At 36.6% G+C, this 20,478-nt stretch overlaps 1 protein-coding gene across 1 annotated transcript; it reads left to right on the forward strand.

Moving 5' to 3' along the window:
- The first annotated feature begins 10,020 nt into the window (after window positions 1–10,020).
- Window positions 10,021–13,143, forward strand: LOC145667804 (uncharacterized). Its single transcript, XM_081735237.1, has 3 exons — window positions 10,021–10,566; window positions 10,975–11,637; window positions 12,172–13,143. Exons 1-3 carry the CDS (start codon window positions 10,021–10,023, stop codon window positions 13,141–13,143), a joined length of 2,181 nt encoding a protein of 726 aa, XP_081591363.1.
- Window positions 13,144–20,478: the final 7,335 nt, after the last annotated feature.

Here is a 20,478-nt window from a genome sequence, read left to right on the forward strand (position 1 = left end):
TTGAACAAAGAGGCTCTCTGAAATAGTAAAATGAGCCTCCCTCTACTCCTCCGTTTTCTTAAACTGAAGTAATCTGAGGTGGAAATCACGATTACGAAACACACAAATTTTAAGTTTACTTGAAATGGCCATCCAATGAATTCTGATGATCTATAAAAGGCCTAAACTATTACCTCAGTATGATTTGGAATGCTCCAGACAAAGTCTCAATTAAGTGCGATGTCATTACAGGATCGAAAAATGACAAAATGTTAAAAAAAAAAAATCGAAACGTTTTCTTACGCGTTCCAAAGAAATTTACTGAATTTTTAAACAGAACAATCCCAGCATAAAAACGGGTCACTCGGAATTTTATAGTATTCGACTAAAGTGTGTCAGTCCGCAACCTGAGAGAGAAGTGTGTGTGTGTGTGTATATTGTGCAAATTTTAAGTTAGCTGCTACTGCGTTGCTACAAATCAAAGGTGCAACCTGTATTGAAGCTGTCATGAGTGACCTATTTCCTTTAGTAGTATGATCCGTAGAAAATGACAGCTGTCTTCTTCAAGAATGTGGTGAATGTCCTGGAGTGGAAGAAATAAGTGTGGTGTCTTTAATTATTGATCCTGATGAAAATGAAAGTGGTTACGTATGCCATATGGGAGAATAATGATCTCGTTAAAAAAAAAAACTGTTTCACTTTCTGTTTTCGTATCGTACATTGCCGGTTTAACTGTAAGAATTGTAATTCATGACTACATCAAGAAAATCCAAAGAGAATCGATTGCTACCGAAAACCACCGTATAAAATTTCAAGATACAAATTCTATTTTACTTCATGTGGACTTCGTTGAAAACTGGACTGTTATTCTGCAAAGTGAAATTCAGAGTTATCACCGAAATATGAAACAATTGACAGTTTTGTTGTAATAAACGACGATAAAACACACGATTCGGCTCATGTACTCATAGTCATAGACAAGATTCTAAACATACTCGAAGAGTTTTTGAGTTTTACGTCCCACGGTTATGCCTGTTAGGCTAAAGGAGAAACATACTCGAAGAAAAGCGAAAATATATTTTATAGAAAAAGGTTTGAATACGTGAAAATAGGTGTCTACAATTTCCCAAACCGTGTCAGTGATTTCTGATGGTGCTGCATCCCACTTTAAAAATCGCTTTAAGATGTTCGAGATGCAGACAGGTCCGATAAAGCAGTGTTTTTGCAGTGAAACCTGCCATGCCGGGAAGGGGGGGGGGGGGGCAAAGAATGTGGCAACGCGCCATAGCCTTAGGCTAAAACAAATACACAGTATTAAAACCGCAGAAGAAAAAAATGAAATGAAATCTTTAAGTTTTATGTTCCACGGTTATGCCGGTTAGGCTAAGGAAGACGGTGATTATGAGAAATGAATGAAATGGTGGTATGCAGAAAGTGGGAGGAAACGGGATAACCCCAAGAAAACCCACGAGCACGGTGTTTGTCCACCACAAAGCCCAGCGGCACGAGCTGGGATTGAACCAGGGACCCCAAGCACCGGAAGTGAACGCTCTACCACTGAGCCACCGCGTCCTCACTAAAACCGCAGGAGAATTCGTGAGTATAGTGCAAGTACAAACTCCGGGTATTACTCTCGTTTTGTTACCTGGAACTGAATTCGACGACTTCTTGAAGAAAAAAGGGGAAGTATGCGACCGGTAACTGGTATTCAACGAAGTTATCTTTGGCTTTCGGGAAAATTGCGAAGTTTTTATGGCAGTAACGGGTCACCATGAACTAACTTCATACTTCCCCCAAAATCGAACTTTTGCATTTCAAAGTGTAGATTTAAGAAATCTGCAAAAAGGAACTTTTGTTATATACATATATGTATGATAACCAGTGGTGCGTAGCAGAAATATTATGAATAAATCATGAATTACGTGAAGTTGAAGTGCTGTTTATGCTTCCACATGAACCTTCAGCAGGGTACAGGTTTACAGAAGAGCATAAGAGAAGTGAAAATAAGTGTATTGTGACTATCGACAATGTGCTACGCAGGGGCGGATCCAGGACGGACTTCTGGGGGGTAAGGATTGTAATACTGCTACTTAGAGCTACTTTTAAGAGCTCCAAACTCTGGGATGGGTTTTATTTATATATAAATAAGAAAGTTTCTTCTTCTGAGGGGGGAGAGCGGCAATCGTCCCCCTAGATCCACTCCTGGATGAGTTATGAGTGAACCAACATCTATTGGAGCATCTGCACGGTTACATGCTATTAGCAAAGAAGACAACAACCAAGCAAATGATTGGTCCATGTAAAAAAAAAAAAAAAAGTGAAATTTTGTTTCCGAAGACCATTTTAAGTCAGTGAACTTGAAATTTGTGTGTTTCGTAATCGTAATTTCCACCTCAGATTACTTCAGTTTAAGAAAACGGAGAAGTAGAGGGAGGCTCATTTTATTATTTCAGAGAGCCTTTTTAATCAAAATAATAAAAAAACAGCCAAGAAAACCATTTATTCTTCATTTAATGAATGTGAACCACAAACATAATCAAATCATTGCACTTTCATTGTTCCCAATGTTGCTAACTGTGACATCAAAATTAGCGAAACCTTGCTAACTTTAAAAGGCTGCAGTTAATTCATGAAGCATTGGTCGAGAATGATCTTTGGTGTGTTTATTATTCAGGTAAAGTTGAACCATGTGACAAAATTTCAGAATTTTAAAAAATGGCGTTTTCGAGAAAATGGCGCCCAAAATGGCGATTTTTCAAAATTTTACAATTTCTCGAATTTTTTGCGACAAAACGGTTGACTACAGAAGCGATACAAAATTTTTTCGGAAAGCGGGTAACTAGGTCTTACCAACCGTGAAAACAGAATTTTAAAATTCGAACCGGAAGTGCTCGAAAAAAATTCGCAAACTTCGACTTTTCAGATAAATTGACGTTCATTTGTTAATTTATGTACAAAAAGATACGCATGCGCAAACCAAACTATAATAAAATATAGTTTATTTATATCCCTATGTACATACCACAACAAGAATTATAACTTTACCTGTCTCCATAGCCGAATGGTGAGGCTCCGAAATTGACCATTTTCCATGTCTTCTACAATTCATAAATTGTACTCCCCGTCTTTGATGGCCCATTACTTGGCGGGAAAATTTTTTTCGACAAAACAAAAAAATATGGGTCTCTTAAAAACATGTCTAGTTGCTATAAAAAAAAGTTTCAACAATATCTGAGATGGTGATGGTACAATTTTATATTTTTTTTTGCCTGAGTTGAAATGGAAGGCACCATATCATTTTGAAACAACAAAGTGTGTAAAAAGACAGGCTTATATTATTTACTAAAATTTTTTCTTGAACTAATAAATGTTTTTAATTATTAGTTAAATATTAACAGCAGTAATAAATATTTTGTAAAGTAGACATTAGTATTACTTAATAAACCTGTAGAAGTGTACATGTTTCATTTACATGAAAACAGCAAGCTCAAAGTGATTAATTTTGTGAACAAGAAAGCAGTATTTGAGTACAAAACACGAAGTGATGTTACTTACGTGTGGACTTTCAACATTAGTAAGATATACGATATGATCACTATAAAATACGGATGATTTTGTTATTAAGATGTAATCGATTACTCATTCTCTGCTTCCTCAAGTTCTGTTTTCTTAAATTTACTAAGATCTGTTTATAAGTAAATTCTATTATGTCTAGTTCAATTGCTCTACCGATTCTCTAAATCTCTAAATTATATTAGTAAAATATTGGAGAGTAATGAAACGAAACTATTATTTTCTTCCAGATATTCTATTTGCTAGCAATACAAGAAATATATTCTTTTTCCATGTTTAAGTTTCTAAGTACGAAATTATAACTTGTACTAATACAATGTACCTATGAGCTGCTAATTAGAGATTATATTTTAACTTACTACTCTCATATACACGAACTGCCGTATACTTTATATTTAATGTATTCCTTTATCATTAATAAGAAAATATACATACATGTGTACTTTCCATTATATATATTTGTATACGGGCGTGTGTATTTGTATTGTTGCTCAGCTCTTTTATATGGCTTTCCACAAACATCTCTTCAGTGTTTTGTTTTCAAATATCACTACAGAAAACAATGTACACATATTTACTATATTGTATTGATAAATTTTTCATCATTATATACACAAATAAATTAAACTGATTAACGAAATTATTTTTTAGTATGTTAATGTATTTCCTTCTTTCCTTTAAGTACATATGAATGAGATTATCTAATAGTAATTAAATCCGTTTGATATTTGCCAAAATTAGTATCAGTAGCATTCGCCAAAGTTCATTCATTACCTTTAATGATTTTCCTTACTGAACTTTTGATAGAAAACTCCAAAAACTCAACAATTCTTTTGAGGTTACGCTTTTGATTCCTCTGAGGCATGGGCGGCGATTAGGGGTAAGGGGGCACATTTTTAAGTGACCACTAAACTCTTTTAAATTATATCATCTGATTTTCTGTGATAAGCTATAATCTTCATTATTCGGTTTAAAAAGTACCAGAAAAGCTTTCTACTTCTGTTTCTTTCTCAAGACTGGAGGCATTGTAGAACACGTTACATATGCTTTCACGCCTTTCTGCGTCGAGATGTAGTGTGCTGACGTCATAACTTTAAAAAATATTTTTATGACTTTTTATTACTTTTTGCAGGGCTTACTTTTGCACCTAGAAGATTGAAATTTCGCACACACATTCAGTGCACCTCTTAATATTTTTCACGGGGGATCCAGAGGGGCAAAAAGGGAAAAAAGTTATATTTTTAACAAAGATCCCTTTTTTCGCGATTTTCCCTCCTCAGATACATGATGGAGACATGTGAGTGGTACCGTTTGAAAGGCAGTTCTGTTCTAAAAAGAATGATGTACGAAACATGATCCTAGTTTAAATAGAGATGTCTCTGGGAATTTTTACCTTAGATCCTTTTTTATACGAAAATCTTTAGTATTATAGAGATATTATTTTTGACGGGCTTACTTTTCTACCTGGAAGATTGAAATTTTGCACATACATTTAGTACACCCTTTAGTATTTTCCAGATTTGTTTCAGATCTCTGCGTTAAAACAAAGGGTTGCAGAGGACAAAAAAACTACAAAGAAGGAGTATTTTTTAAACAAATAATTTTTTCATGATTTTCCCACCTCAGGTACAAGATGGAGACATGTAAGTGGTACCGTTTCAAAGTATGTTCTATTCTGGAGGGAATGATGTACGTACAATGATCCTAGGATAAATAGGGATGTCTCAGGAAAATTTTATATTACATCTGGGTCATCTGGGGCATTGTGGGAATGTTCTTAGCTCATTGGTAAACATTTTCCTGCACTTATTTTTCAAGATAGAAGCTTGATTTTTTTTATACACATTTAATACACCCCTTTGTAATTTTCAGTTGATTTTGAGATCTGTGCGTTAACATAGGGGGTCCAGAGGGGATCAAAGTTTGAAAAAATCCAGATTTCCCTCAAAATTTCCCGCCTTAGGGACATAATGGGAAAATGTAAATGGAACCGTTTGAAAGGTTGTTCTATTCTGAAGAGAATGAGGTACTAACCATAATCCTAGGATAAATAGGGATGATGCTGAGTGACTGAAATTCAATAATTTACCTTTTAAAAAGCATAATTTAAAATGGGTAATGTATATAGTTTCATTTGGAAATGTAAAGTTTTTGCATATATTACTGGTTCATAGAAAAAAATGGTACCACATAATATTTGCCGTTGCGTAAGTGTGTATTGATTATTTGTCTTCCCGTGGAGTTAAGACAACTACAGGAATTGCGTTTTAATTGCAATTCAAAGAAATTAATATTACAATTGTGTCGTAGCATATGCTTGTAGTATTTACTGTCTTTCATTTTCTAAAAGTAATAACATACATTTAATGGCAAGTGTGGAACAAAAAATGTAAGTTGTTTATTAATCCCCAGTTTCAATATAACTTCTACAAAACAAGCCTCATTCTTCATTAGTATTATTAATATTATACTTTCTATTTATTTGTTTTGCAAATATGTTATAAAATAAACTGATCACACAATTTTCCAGACAGAATTTAATGATTTTCATGAGCAAGAAATCAAGATTTAGTTCCTAATGTGCGTTGCTCTTGTCAATTTACTTAATTAAATATGAAACACGATATACGGTATTTTAACTGAAAAAGACAGTATCCTATTAGTTATACAACCTTTCGTCAAACAAAGTGTTAGAAACAACCAGGAAAACTAACATTGATATACAAATATTCAGATCATATCTTGACCCCCACTTTTAACGTCCAATCGCCGCCACTGCTCTGAGGTACATCCATTTGTGCAAACATTGTAAATATTCCCTTTCCCTGACTTTGATATCTCATTTCACAGCTATAGCTATTTTTTGTGTTCCTCGAACAAATTTTCGGGTACTAATAACACCGAAAGAAAGTTTTTCTTTACACCCAGCTTGGTATATACATTATGTATATACGTCCCTCGCGATCCATGCTCGAAGAGCAATTTATTTTTCCTCCATTCTTACAGGCAGTAACATTCGTAGCTTCACAAGGAAGACTAATCACGTTGCCGCCAAGGATATATAGACCTCTATATAATAGACATACAGAATACAGTCATATCACCTTACAAAAGAAAAAAATATATAAATGATATATAGGTAGATAAAGTCAAATAGCATAAAGCAGTACTCCATCTGTTTGTATGGATGGAGTATTGCTTTATGCTAAGTCATGCTTTAACGGTTTGATGGTTAACGTTACGGGCCTATATAGAGCTCCTTATTTCAGCATGGGTTCGAATCCTGCTTGGTATTGCAAAGAACATTTATGCATCACTTATAGATGCAAGAAAATTGTATCACATCTACGTAATATAGAAAATTAAAACATATATGTTAAACCAAATTGAATCGGTGAGATGCAAAAGGAAAACATTATATAATTTGGACATTTCAAACTGAGATAGCCATTTTTCTCTTTGTACCTATTGGATAAGCTTGCATATGTGCATCATTTTTATTCATATTAGTTTCATTTTTTGTAATAGTTTAGTGAATTCTTTGTGATTCTTTTAGTGATTTTTCTGGTGAGTTTTAGTGAGTTGTGTTTGCATTGGCTGGCAACAGTGCCTTCAGTGTGCTATTCAAGTTGTGTCTGTGCATTCGACAATGTGCTGCGAAGTGCAACTAGGCAAGCATATTCATTAATAGTTTCAGAAAAGCATATTTATTCATAGGTTAGAGAAACACTCATGTTCATTAATATACAAGATTCACATGTTCTTAACAGTGTTTTAGAGTGCTACTCAGTTTATGTGTGATCGAAGACAAAGTATGATGGTTAGCAAGCAACATGTGGTTTAGCTAGCAGCAAGCAACGATTACTGCAGAAAGATGTTAAGATAAGTAATTCATTGTACTAATATTTAAGTATTATATCAGTATATTAACATATGAACAAAGCATGTTATATTTATCATATTAACGCATGTACACTTGAACAAGAATTGAAGCAAGTAACATCTAAAATATTCGTCGAGTCTTATTTCTCGATCCTTCATGATATCTGGGTGAATCAGTAATATGGGTTTAATCATACAGTTCATTAGCTGTAGTTGTGATATGCGTGATTTGTAAATAAAGTACATAAACATATCACCCCTTTATACATCATCATTTTTTTTTTGGTCCTCCGTCCACCGGATGTCAGAACGAGAAACGTGACTTTGCATTGTTTGTTCTCGTGTGTGTTTGTGTGGGTGCTGCTGTCATAAGCAGGACAAAGCTGTTCATATTAGTACAGTGGTGTGTGTGCATTCAACCCAGCTGAATTCAAGGTTACACGTTTGTAGGTCACTCAGAAGTGAAAAGCAAAATATATTGTCAGCGGTTTGTGTAGTTAAAAAAGAAGGACTGAAACAATGGCAGAAGTGCAGTTGGGTCAATTAATTAAGAAACGTGCTTCGGTCAAAGGTCAGGCAACAAGAATACAGACATTTCTTCAAAAACTACAGAATGAAAATAAACCTAGCATACAAGAAGCAAGAACAAGGCTAGTTGCACTTGAAGGGGTTTTTATTAAGTTTGATGAGATACAGTCAGAAATAGAGCTCTTAGATGAGACGGGTGAACAAGAAACGCACAGAATTACATTCGAGGAACTGTATTATGATTCAAAGGTTAAGTTACAAGAATTTATTGATAGTTTTGAACAAAAAACGGATTCAGGAACAGCAAATAACAAAGCTGGAAATTCTAGTAGTAGCTCAGTACAATTGCCTAAAATTTCCTTGCCCACATTTTGGGGTAAATACGAGGAGTGGTCGCCCTTTAAGGACATTTTCATTTCCCTTATTCACAATAACGAATCATTAAGTACAGTTTGTAAGTTTCAATATTTGCGCACATCACTCAAGGAAGAAGCGTTTACATTAATAGCAAATCTGCCAACGGTAGAAGTAAATTACGAAATTGCATGGAAGCTTCTTGTTGAACGCTACGAAAACAAACGGTTGATAGCTTCGACATATGTACGAGGGTTGCTCAATATCACGCCAGTAACGAAAGAAAACGCTAAAGACATCAGACAATTTGTAAATACTGCTCGCAGTAATTTTCAAGCCCTTGAAGCATTGAATTTGGACAAACCTTTGCATGACGTACTACTAACACAGCATTTAGTAGAAAAACTTGATTCCACAAGCAAAAGGGAATGGGAAGCTGAGCAAAGTAGTGACTCCTTTCCATCGTTATCGGAATTATTTTCATTTTTAGAAGGTCGTTGTCAAATGTTAGAAAACATTCGTCCTACTCAATCTGAAGGTACTTATGACAACAAAAGTGTAGATTCCAAAGCAAAAAGAAAGAATAACAGTCAAGTGAATGCGTTTGTTACTGTGCTTCCAAATGCATGTAATATTTGCCGTAGCAAAGAAACGCATGCTGTTTTTCGCTGCCCAGAATTTCTGAGTGCCAACATTAATCAAAGAAAGGAGCTCGTGAAGCAAAATAAACTATGTTTTAATTGCTTAGGTAATAAACATCAAGTAAAGGCATGCAAATCAAGTACTTGTAAGAAATGTAATTTTAAGCATAATACACTGTTGCATGAAGATACTACTCAGGAGGCTACTAACAAAGACAGTTCAAGCAAAACAAATAACAATAATACTAATATACCTAAAGTTAAGGAACAGAATCAGGTTCAAGTTCAACCACAGGACTCTTATTGCTCATTTAAGATTAATTATGGTCAGCAAGTCTTATTAGCAACAGCGTTAGTTAACGTAACAGACACTAAAGGTCGTTTTCAACAATGCAGAGTGTTATTAGATGCAGCGTCTCAATCGAATTTTGTAAGCGAAGCTTTAGTTCATAGATTAGGTCTCAAGAAAACGAAAAATCGTGTTCCCATTAGAGGTATCAATTCTGTAACCTCCGAAGCTCAGCACAGTGTTAAAGTTCATATTTATTCAAGAACATGTGATTTTAATGCAGTGGTCGATTGTTTAGTATTGCCAAACATTACAGGTTGTATACCTTCTAAGGATATTGATTACACTAATTGGAACTTGCCAAAGGATATTTGCTTAGCCGATCCAAATTTTCATCGCTCGTCGTCAGTAGACATGCTTATAGGTGCGGGGTTATTCTACAGTCTTCTTGAGCCAGGCCAGAAGACTAGAAAAGGAAATTATCCAGTTTTGCAGGAAACGAAGCTAGGATACGTTGTCGTCGGAAATATGCCTTCAATACCCGAAGAAGCCAACCAGTCGGTAATTTCATGTTTTGCTCAGATGGAGACAGACTTGGATACACAATTGAGAAAATTCTGGGAACTCGAAGATCTTCAGACTAAGATTTATACGCCGGAAGAAGAACATTGTGAGAAGCATTTTTTTAAAAATACAACCAGAAATGGAGATGGAAGATTTATTGTCAAATTACCAAAGAAGGAAGAGAATGCAGCTTTAGGAGAGTCTTACAACATGGCACTACAAAGATTTAAGCAGCTTGAAAGAAGATTGCTACAAAATCCTGAGTTTCATAAACAATATGCCGCCTTCATGGATGAGTATTTAAGTTTGGGTCACATGCGAAAAGTTGCAGAAGACGTGAACAGCAGCAGCAGTTGTTATCTTCCACATCATCCTGTATTCAAGATGGACAGTACAACAACTAAATTAAGAGTGGTTTTTGATGCAAGTGCAAAAACATCTAATGGCAAATCATTGAATGACATTCTTCAAGTTGGGCCAATTGTTCAAGATGACTTGTACTCCATTATTTTAAGGTTTCGGTTGTATCCAGTTGCATTTACAGCAGACTTAGAGAAAATGTACCGCCAAATATTAATTCATGATGAGGACAAGTGTTTACAACGCATCCTTTGGAGAAATTCAGTAGAAGAACCGATCCAGTCGTATGAGTTACAAACAGTGACGTACGGGACTTCGTCAGCGTCCTTCTTGGCAACAAGATGTCTGAAGCAAATAGCGGAGGAAAATTCCAAGGAATTTCCAGAAGCAGCAGAAGTAATAAAACACAATTTCTACATTGATGATGTGTTAAAATCAGTACCAAACGTGTCAAAGGCCTTAGAACTACAGAAGGATCTTATTAATATTTTAAGCAGAGCAGGTTTCAAGCTTTGTAAATGGAGTTCTAAAAAAGAAGAAGTACTTCAAGGAGTTCCTGAAGACTTCAGGGAAAAACAACAGCCAATCATACTTGGTCAGCAAGACGGTGTTAAGACTTTAGGAATAGCATGGATTCCATTAACAGCCAAACTTATAATTTCGAACAAAATTTGTAAAAATGGAACTGCAGTAGAAAGTAATGTTGCAATGACAAAAAGACAAGTCGTCAGCATAGTGTCATCTATCTTCGATCCATTAGGTCTAATCGCTCCAATTGTCATCAAATACAAGAATTTCTTACAGAAGTTGTGGAAGACAGGAATGGATTGGAATGACCCATTAGACACAGTCCTACAAGTTGAGTGGAATCAATTAATGTCTTGGTTACCTGCGATGGCGAAGATACAAATTACAAGAAACGTAATGTCTTCGGAGAACGTTAAGGAAATACAATTACATGGTTTTTGCGATGCAAGTGAAGAAAATTTTGGAGCAGTAGTGTACATCAGGGCTACAGACGAACAAGGAAACATTGAAGTCAATTTACTTTGTTCAAAGTCGAAGGTTGCATCACTGAAGAAGCAAACTTTGCCTAGATTGGAATTATGTGGAGCACTGTTACTTTCGAAGCTAATAGACAAAACGCTATCCATATTGAATATAGAGGTCAGTGGTATACACCTGTGGACAGACTCGACGATAGTTTTGTCATGGATCAAATCACCTCCCAATCGTTGGAAGACATTTGTATCCAATAGGGTGGCTCAAATTCAGAGAATCACATCAATCAATCAATGGCACCACGTGCCTAGTAAAGAAAATGCGGCAGACATAGTTAGTCGAGGAGCGGATCCCAATACTCTTATTCAGTCTCGAGAATGGTGGCACGGTCCAGAGTTTCTTCACACAGCAGAATGGCCATGTCAAGAACAAAATGAGCCAGCTAATATTCCAGAAGAGAAGAAAGTCATAATAAGTTTGGTGGCAGTTCATGAAACAAGCTTTATGAAAAGGTATTCATCGTTAAACAAAATGTTGAGAGTAGTAGCATATTGTTTGCGATTCAAACATAATTGTCTTTCCAAGAAATTAGAAAGAAAAACCGATAGTCTTGACGCTTCGGAACTTCGTTTAGCGTTACACAGATGTATCAAGATAGTACAACATACTACCTATCATCAAGAAATATTGAACTTGCAGCAACAAATGGAAGTTTCAACAAAGTGCCCAATCAAGGATCTTTTTCCATTTCTGGACACGGAAGGAATGCTAAGAGTAGGAGGAAGATTGGAACATTCAAACTTGGAGTACGACAACAAGCACCAATTCATCCTACCTGCAGGTCATCATTTCACCCATCTGATAGTCAAAGAAGAACATAAAAGGTTGCTTCATGCAGGACCACAGCTTCTTATTGCATCTTTGCGTACCAGATATTGGATTCCAAGAGCTAAGAAGATGGTCAAGGCAATAGTACACAATTGTTTGGTTTGTTTCAAGTGGAGATCAACAAGTTCATCACAGTTAATGGGACACTTACCCAAGGAGAGAGTAAATGAAGCAAGACCATTTGTACACGTGGGAGTGGACTACGCAGGATTCTTTTATGTCAAGCCCACGATTCGCAGCAAAATTCAAATGAAAGTCTATGCAGCGTTGTTCATCTGTTTAGCCACTAGAGCAGTTCACATAGAAATAGTTTCAGACTTAAGTTCTCAAGCCTTCATCGCAGCATTGAAGAGATTTGTTGCTAGGCGAGGAAAATGCTTATCTATCTGTAGCGACAATGGTTCAAACTTTGTTGGCGCCAATCGAGAATTGCAACAATTTTTTGAATCCAAGACTAACAGAAAGGACATCCTGGAACACTCAGCTCAAGAAGGTTTAGAATGGAAATTCATTCCTGCCAGATCTCCTCACATGGGGTCATGGGAAAGTTCAATAAAATCCATGAAGTACCACCTACGGCGTGTAGCAGGAACTGCAAGTCTGACATACGAAGAGTTGAACACGTTACTTATTCAAATTGAAGCCATTCTAAATTCAAGACCATTGACAGCCATTTCCAACGATCCTACAGATCCAATGTATCTCAGTCCAGGACATTTTTTGATGGGAGCTACACTTCTCAGCCTTCCGGAACCAGATCTACTGGACGTACCTATCAACAGATTAGGAAGATGGCAACGGATTCAACAAATGAAGCAGCATATTTGGAAACGTTGGTCAAGGGATTACCTCAACCAGTTACAACAAAGAAGAAAATGGAAGTCAGCTCAGCCTAATCTACAACCGGGCATGGTCGTATTGTTAAAAGAAGACAATGTTCCTCCTCAAGTGTGGAAGTTAGGTGTGATTGAAGAAGTTCATCCGGGCAGTGATAATTTAGTGCGAGTGGCAACTGTGAAGTGTAAAAGTGGCATTTTTCGGCGTAGTGTTGCTAAGCTAATTCCTTTATCCCTAGAATATTAATTGATTGTGTCCAATCAAGGAGGGGGAGGATGGATAAGCTTGCATATGTGCATCATTTTTATTCATATTAGTTTCATTTTTTGTAATAGTTTAGTGAATTCTTTGTGATTCTTTTAGTGATTTTTCTGGTGAGTTTTAGTGAGTTGTGTTTGCATTGGCTGGCAACAGTGCCTTCAGTGTGCTATTCAAGTTGTGTCTGTGCATTCGACAATGTGCTGCGAAGTGCAACTAGGCAAGCATATTCATTAATAGTTTCAGAAAAGCATATTTATTCATAGGTTAGAGAAACACTCATGTTCATTAATATACAAGATTCACATGTTCTTAACAGTGTTTTAGAGTGCTACTCAGTTTATGTGTGATCGAAGACAAAGTATGATGGTTAGCAAGCAACATGTGGTTTAGCTAGCAGCAAGCAACGATTACTGCAGAAAGATGTTAAGATAAGTAATTCATTGTACTAATATTTAAGTATTATATCAGTATATTAACATATGAACAAAGCATGTTATATTTATCATATTAACGCATGTACACTTGAACAAGAATTGAAGCAAGTAACATCTAAAATATTCGTCGAGTCTTATTTCTCGATCCTTCATGATATCTGGGTGAATCAGTAATATGGGTTTAATCATACAGTTCATTAGCTGTAGTTGTGATATGCGTGATTTGTAAATAAAGTACATAAACATATCACCCCTTTATACATCATCACCTATCCTCACCAACTGTTGAAAGGAAAAGATTCGTTTATCTTTTACTGTTAAACTGAGGTGTTTAATTTTCAATGACATTCAAAAGGAAAAGATTACAGGAATATTTTCCTTCTTGCACTCATTATACCTACTTTAGGATAACCAAGTAAAAGGGGAATGTTTTGCTTTGTGATTGTCACATGTTGGTAAGCCTGCATGTTGTAGGATTATTTGTATGTTGGTAGGAATGCACTAGTGTTTCCTGCACCTCCCTTTCTCCCTCTTTGCAGTGCATTGTTGTGCAAATTGAACTAGCAGTTAATTGTTGCCCAGTTAAAAAGAACACAGTTTACACCATGGCGCAATCAGATGTAGATTGCCCAGTAAAAAAAAAAAAAAAAAAAAAAGGAAAAAAAGTAGAAGTAAGAACGAAAGAGACACCTACTTAATGGGTTTCATCCAGCGAGACGACGTTCAAAGACATCGGTCTGTAAAGGAATCATCCGGACAAATAACATCGAGTTAAAATTATTTTGCAATAGAAGAGAACAGCAATACATGATTTGAAGTATGTAGAAAAGCTTTTCTCAGTTTGCATGGTGTTTCTAGCAAAGTATTATTTCGTTTAGCACATTTTGTTGAGAAGAACAAACTCCCCACTAACTTACGAGGTAAGCATAACAATCGTAAACATATACCTAACAATGTGAATGTCAAGAACAATCAACATATTTATTATTTTCCCATTACGGTTGCTCATTACAATTCATTCTTGATTCCTGGGATTTTTTCAGGGAAAGCAGAAAAATAATTTCCCAATCAGTTATTTTGATCAAACGTTCGTCCCTTTTAATGTAAAGGACAAATTTATGGGTCAATGAACTTTAGAAAATTAATTTCTTTCTTTCTTTTTATTTTTCTCTATTGTTTTCCTTTTGTTGCCTGTGAACAGAAAGCAACACGGAAGGATGCTAATCAAAGGAATCACTTATTTAGTATTTCGAACAACGGTTCAGTATTTCCTTATGTAAGAAAATAAGCATAACAAAATAAAGTAAACATAATAACAATACATATTTCATTGTGTATTGTAAAAATTTGTGGAGCTATCCGCTCGACCATTTTCAGGAACTTAGCGCATACCAATCCTTATCCCTTAAGAGATCCGGGGTTTTTGGGCTATTTTTTAGACTTTCAGTCAAGCAGCTACTGCATCGTCACTATTTACCCTAGGATCATGGTTCATACCTCATTCTCTTCAGAATGGCGCTGGCTTTCAAACGGTACCACTTGTATGCTCATACCATATACCAGGAGCGGGGAAAATGATGCCAAAGGAAAATTTTGGAGGGATTTTTTCTCTCACTTTGCTCCCCCCCTGGAGCGACCTTGTGTGAACGTAGCCATCTAAAAAAATCTGATAAATAGTACTTGGTATACTGAATGTGTGTGCCAAATTTCAAGTTCCTATCTTGAATACCAAGGGCGGGAGAAATTTTATCAAGAATTCCCACCATGCCCCAAATTACCGTAAAACACCATGATCTCAGGTAAAAACTTTCCTGAGACATCCCTAATTACCCTAGGGTCACGTTTCGCCCATCATTCTCTTCAGAATAGAACTGCCTTTCAGGCGGTACCATTTACTTGTCCCCATTATGTATCTAAGGCGGGAAAATCCCGTGAAAGGGATTTTTGGTAAAAAATTCCCTTTTTCAACGTTTAGCCCCTCTGTACCCCCCTGTTTTAACGCAGAAATCTAAAAAAAACCTGATAAATACTACTCGGTGGACTGAATGCTTGTGCACAATTTTAATCTTCTAGGTGCAAAAATAAGCCAGCACAAAAATAGTACCGAAAATGTCCAAAATTCCCCTATACAGAAGTATATTTTGATAAAAATTCCCTGACACTTCCCTAATTACCCTAGGGCCATGTGTCGCACATCATTCTCTTCAGAATAAAACTGCCTTTCAGGCGGTACCATTCACTTGTCTCCATCATGTATCTAAGGCGGAAAATGAGGAAAAACGGGATTTTTGGGTAAAAATATCCCTTTTTTCAAGTTTTTGACCCTCTGGATCCCCCCCTGTTTTAACGCAGAAATCTGAAGAAAAAATCTGGTAAATACTACTCGGTGGATTGTATGTTTGTGCAAAATTTCAATCTTCTACGTGCAAAAATAAGCCCGCCAAAAATACTTTACATAACCCCCCCTAAAAAAAGTGTTACACGAAAATATAAATTTTAGACTTATGACGTCATCACCTCCTATGTCTCGACACAGGAAGGTGTGAAACCATCCGTAATGTCTTCTGCAATGCCTCTGGACTTGAAAAACAAAAAAAAAAAAAAAAAAAAAAAAAAAAAAACGGACGAAAAAGCTCAAATAGGAGAGTTATAACGCAATGTACCATGAAACACCCCGTATGGTACAAATTGTACCATGAGATCCCCAAAGGGTTATACCCTCCATTACACACTGATTTAGAGTGACTATATACGAACTATAAAAATATTTGATGAGTACACGCCGTATTAGCTCCTTTACATTCATGGCACGAAAAGTAAGTGAGACGTGGATATATAGCATAACGTTGAGTCAGAATTACATCATATTCCACCCGGAATAGACCCCGGGTCTCTTGGGCGAAAAACCTGTGAGTAAACTATACGACTTCACCGAGAATTTTTTTTCTTACGATGAAATAAAAGAAAAAGGTACTAATAAGCATGGATCTAAAAATCTCTCCTTTCAGAGTTATTTCATAATTAATAACACAGTCCGATCACGATCGTAATCAAACGAATACTGAAATTTCAATGGATCATGAAAATATTATCGTGTCCTCATTTAAAAGTTACTAAATAAATAAAGTATATAAGAAAAGAAAGTAGGTAACTTTTCACAATCACTTAGTTTTTCGTATGGTCTTAATAAGTATGTGTATGTATCCAGATTTTAAAACAGTTGATTAAGAAACCAACATAAAGATACAAATTGAACAGTGTTGGAAACATGAATTATTTTCCACTTCTTGAATCGTTTGAGTTCTTTGGAATGAAATGGAATGAAATCTTTAACCCTTTAGTGCGCAGCTTTGCATATATGCAAAGTTTACTTTGAAATTGTATTGCACCATGTAGTTTCTAGTTCGGACATACAAAAAGCAGCTTTGCGTATTAGCTAAGATGTCCTTTCACTAATGAAGTTCTGAATTTCCCGTTAGATCTCATACTAAGCCAGCGTTTGACTCTGTCTTACTTTCTGCAAGCGGAGTTGTTATCTTGTCATCTTTGAGCTTTCTTTGCTCATTTAGGTGGACACATTTTGAACTGTTGATATTTTCTCTGTTAAACAGCTGAGTAATGAGTGCAAAAATGCAAGTACGCTGACAATTCGTCGCGTTTTATTGGTTTTATCTGTTTTTAGTGGACTTTGCAGATGTCAACGCGCAACTTTGCATAAACTCTATATGCAAACAACTTAAAATGTCCCATAGACTCCATAATATTTGCATTAAGTTTTTTTTTTTTAATCCCGCATTTCCTACACCGAAACTACTCCAAATTAAAAAAAATCAGTCTGGTTGGAAACATTGCGCATTAAAGGGTTAAATTTTACATCTCGGCCGGCTAGGTTAAAGAAAAGGTGATGATGAGAAATGAGGGAAATTATGGAATTCTGAGGAAATTAAGGAAACGGGAGAACCCCGAGAAAACCCATGCGCACGGTGTTTGTCCACCACTTGGCACGAGCTGAGATCAAACCAAGGGCTCCATGCACCAGATGTGAACGCTCTATCACTGACCCACCGCGGCCTCTTGAATTTTTAGTTCTGAGTAAAAAGAAATGAAATTTAAGTTCAGGAATTTCGTACATAAGACATATACTGGAGATATGAATGGACCCTATGCAATGACAAATTCGTTGTAACTTTTCCTGTAATATTCTTTATATCACATCAGAATTTAAATATTAACTTGAAACTGAAAAATCACGGGAGGCCTCGGAGGCGAAGGTGAAAGGTCGGGTTATTCCGCCACTGCCGATGTGACTTTCTTCGTGCAGAACACTGATAGTGATTAGCGCAAGAGCCCTAGTCTTGTAGTTTGTGCAAGAGTCTTGCATGCAAGACCAAAACCAAGACCAAGACCAAGAACAGGGTGCAAGACCAAGACCAAGACCATACCTGCAAGACCAAGACCAAGACTAAGACTTTTGCGCAAGAGTCTTGCACAAGTACCGGTACTACTTGATTTCTTTTATAAAATGTAAAAATGCTATTGGAGTGAATGTGTTTCCAGTAGTTTATGTAATCCGTGTGAGTCTATTTGCGCCTGTAGCATATAACTACTGTATGTCGTTTTCTGAATCGGCTGTTCGCGTTTTCTGTAGTTATTTCAAGCCACAAAGCCATTCTAATCAAAGTTTGTTGCACACAAAGAAATGTGTCATTGGTGCAGCGCTGTGCTGTGAGGAGAAGCGAGCGGGGCGACGCAAAAATTTGTAAGGAAAAAAGAAAAAAGAGGGAAAAATTACTTGGAATATTTTAGATAAAAATCATCATTTTTCAATCTAATATTTAATTTGACCAGGATCAGAACGCGTATACTTTTTGCGTTCCTAGACATTTGCTAAACGCGCCCCACCCGTCTCTTTACACCCGAATCATTGGGGTGGGGGGAGCTTATCTCATTGCTATTCTTGAGGAAGATTTTAATGCCCGTATTTAATCACTTCTACTACAGCAGAGGCATTTACTGACAATAATTTGCAATATAAAGGATTGGGATTTAATGCACATTATGTTGTGAAAAGTAATAAAAAGTGCTCAAAATCAAGGAAAAGCAGGATTTGTTTTTGAAAATTTTCCTACGTTTCGCACCAACTATGGTGGCGCTTCGCGGTTTGTCTGTTAACCTCACATATTAATATGTACGGTGGCGCCGTCGTATACTCTCGCCCTGGGCGCTGATTTTCTACGGCACGGCACCGCGTTGATGCTGGATTACAATGCATTCCTGCGTTTTTAAACAATGAGGATTGCTTATCCAGAAATCAGACACTATTCTACAGGTGTGTGTTATCTGGAGTAAACTTAGAGCTTTCACCTTCGAGCTGGTAAAGTTTCTCGGGTCGTCCTAGGATAAATATAGCAAAAGAGGGATTTGTTTTTCACTCTTCGACTGCATTGCTTCAGGCGGTCTTCTGATGAAAAAGCCACTGAAGTCCAGTAAGGAACTGAATTCGAAATTGAAAAATCTTTCTCATTCCGTACTGAATAGACATATCTACTTCTCTTTAGCTTCGAAACAAGTGCATTGATTTGTTTTTTTTTTTTTTAAATTAACATCTTGAATTTTAATTCTCGTGATTTTGCCAGTTTCTTCCTACTTTCTCAGTGCTGCTATTCTAATTTTTTTTTAACAACCGGTTCTGTATATATGTAGGAAAGGGCCATATTTTGAGAAATGATAGTATGGGTCATGACAATCAATCTGAAAAGACAGCTTTATTTTGCACGTATTACTTCGAAGGCATGTATATCTAGAGTTACTGAAGACAATGGAGTAATTCAAAAACAGGTTAGGGCCACGGTGGCTCAGTGGTAGAGCGTTAACCTCCGGTGCTTGGGTTCCCTGGTTCGATCGTAGCTCGCACCGTGTGAACTTTGTGGTGGGCAAACACCGTGCTTGTGGTTTTCTATAGGTTCTCCCGTTTCCTCCCACTTTCATGATCCCACCATTTCATTCATTTCTCATAATCACCGTGTCCTTTAGCCTGGCCGGCATAACGTGGGACGTACAACTTAAAAATTTCATTTCATTTCATTTTCAAAAACAGGTTAGTAGCACACACTACAGGCATTAGATATGTATCACATTCATTACACTCACAGAGCTCCCTCGTGGCTAAGCGGTTAGCGTACGCACCTTTGGCGTGGGAGACCCGGGTTCGCTTCCCGGCGGGAGCTCATGTGGTTCGGATTCCACGTTAATCAGTAGGCCCACGTCTCATATAGCCTCGCTGCTGAAAGGCACGCTAAACTAAAATCAACTCAACTCAACTCATTACACTCACAGATCCCAAAATCCCGGACAAAATTCCGTAATTCATATTCAAATTTCTATGAAGTTTTTTTTTTCCTTTCTTTCTGTCACTCCTGGCTCGGTTATGTGTATGTATGTGTGCGTGTGTTTATGTCTGGTTATAACAAACGGTTCTGTGAACTTGAAATATTTTAACAACCGGTTCTAGCGAACCGGCTGATTAGCACCACTCTACTTTCTTCATTCGACCATTTCATTCATTTCTCATTATCACCGTCTCTCATAGACTCGGTGCATAACGTGGGACGTTAAACTAGATATTTCATTCCTTTCCATACATATTAGTGGTGCTCTTTTTCCAAAACGAAAGAGAAATATAGCATGAGCATCGGTAATTCCGTACACCATATTGTAGGTGCCAATTACATGCATATGTCCTTGGCTCCGATGCTCAAGCACCCGTTGGAAATTTTTAATGTGTACTCATAAAATTAATATCGAAATAACATTGAAAAAAACTTAGTGCATGTGACTGCAAGTTTGATTTCATGAACTGAGAAAAATCCGTTCTACTACAGAAATC

Source organism: Thermobia domestica, chromosome 13 (assembly GCF_964235325.1).
Source record: "Thermobia domestica chromosome 13, izTheDome1.hap1.1, whole genome shotgun sequence".
In the NCBI taxonomy this organism is placed as follows: Eukaryota; Metazoa; Arthropoda; class Insecta; order Zygentoma; family Lepismatidae; genus Thermobia; species Thermobia domestica.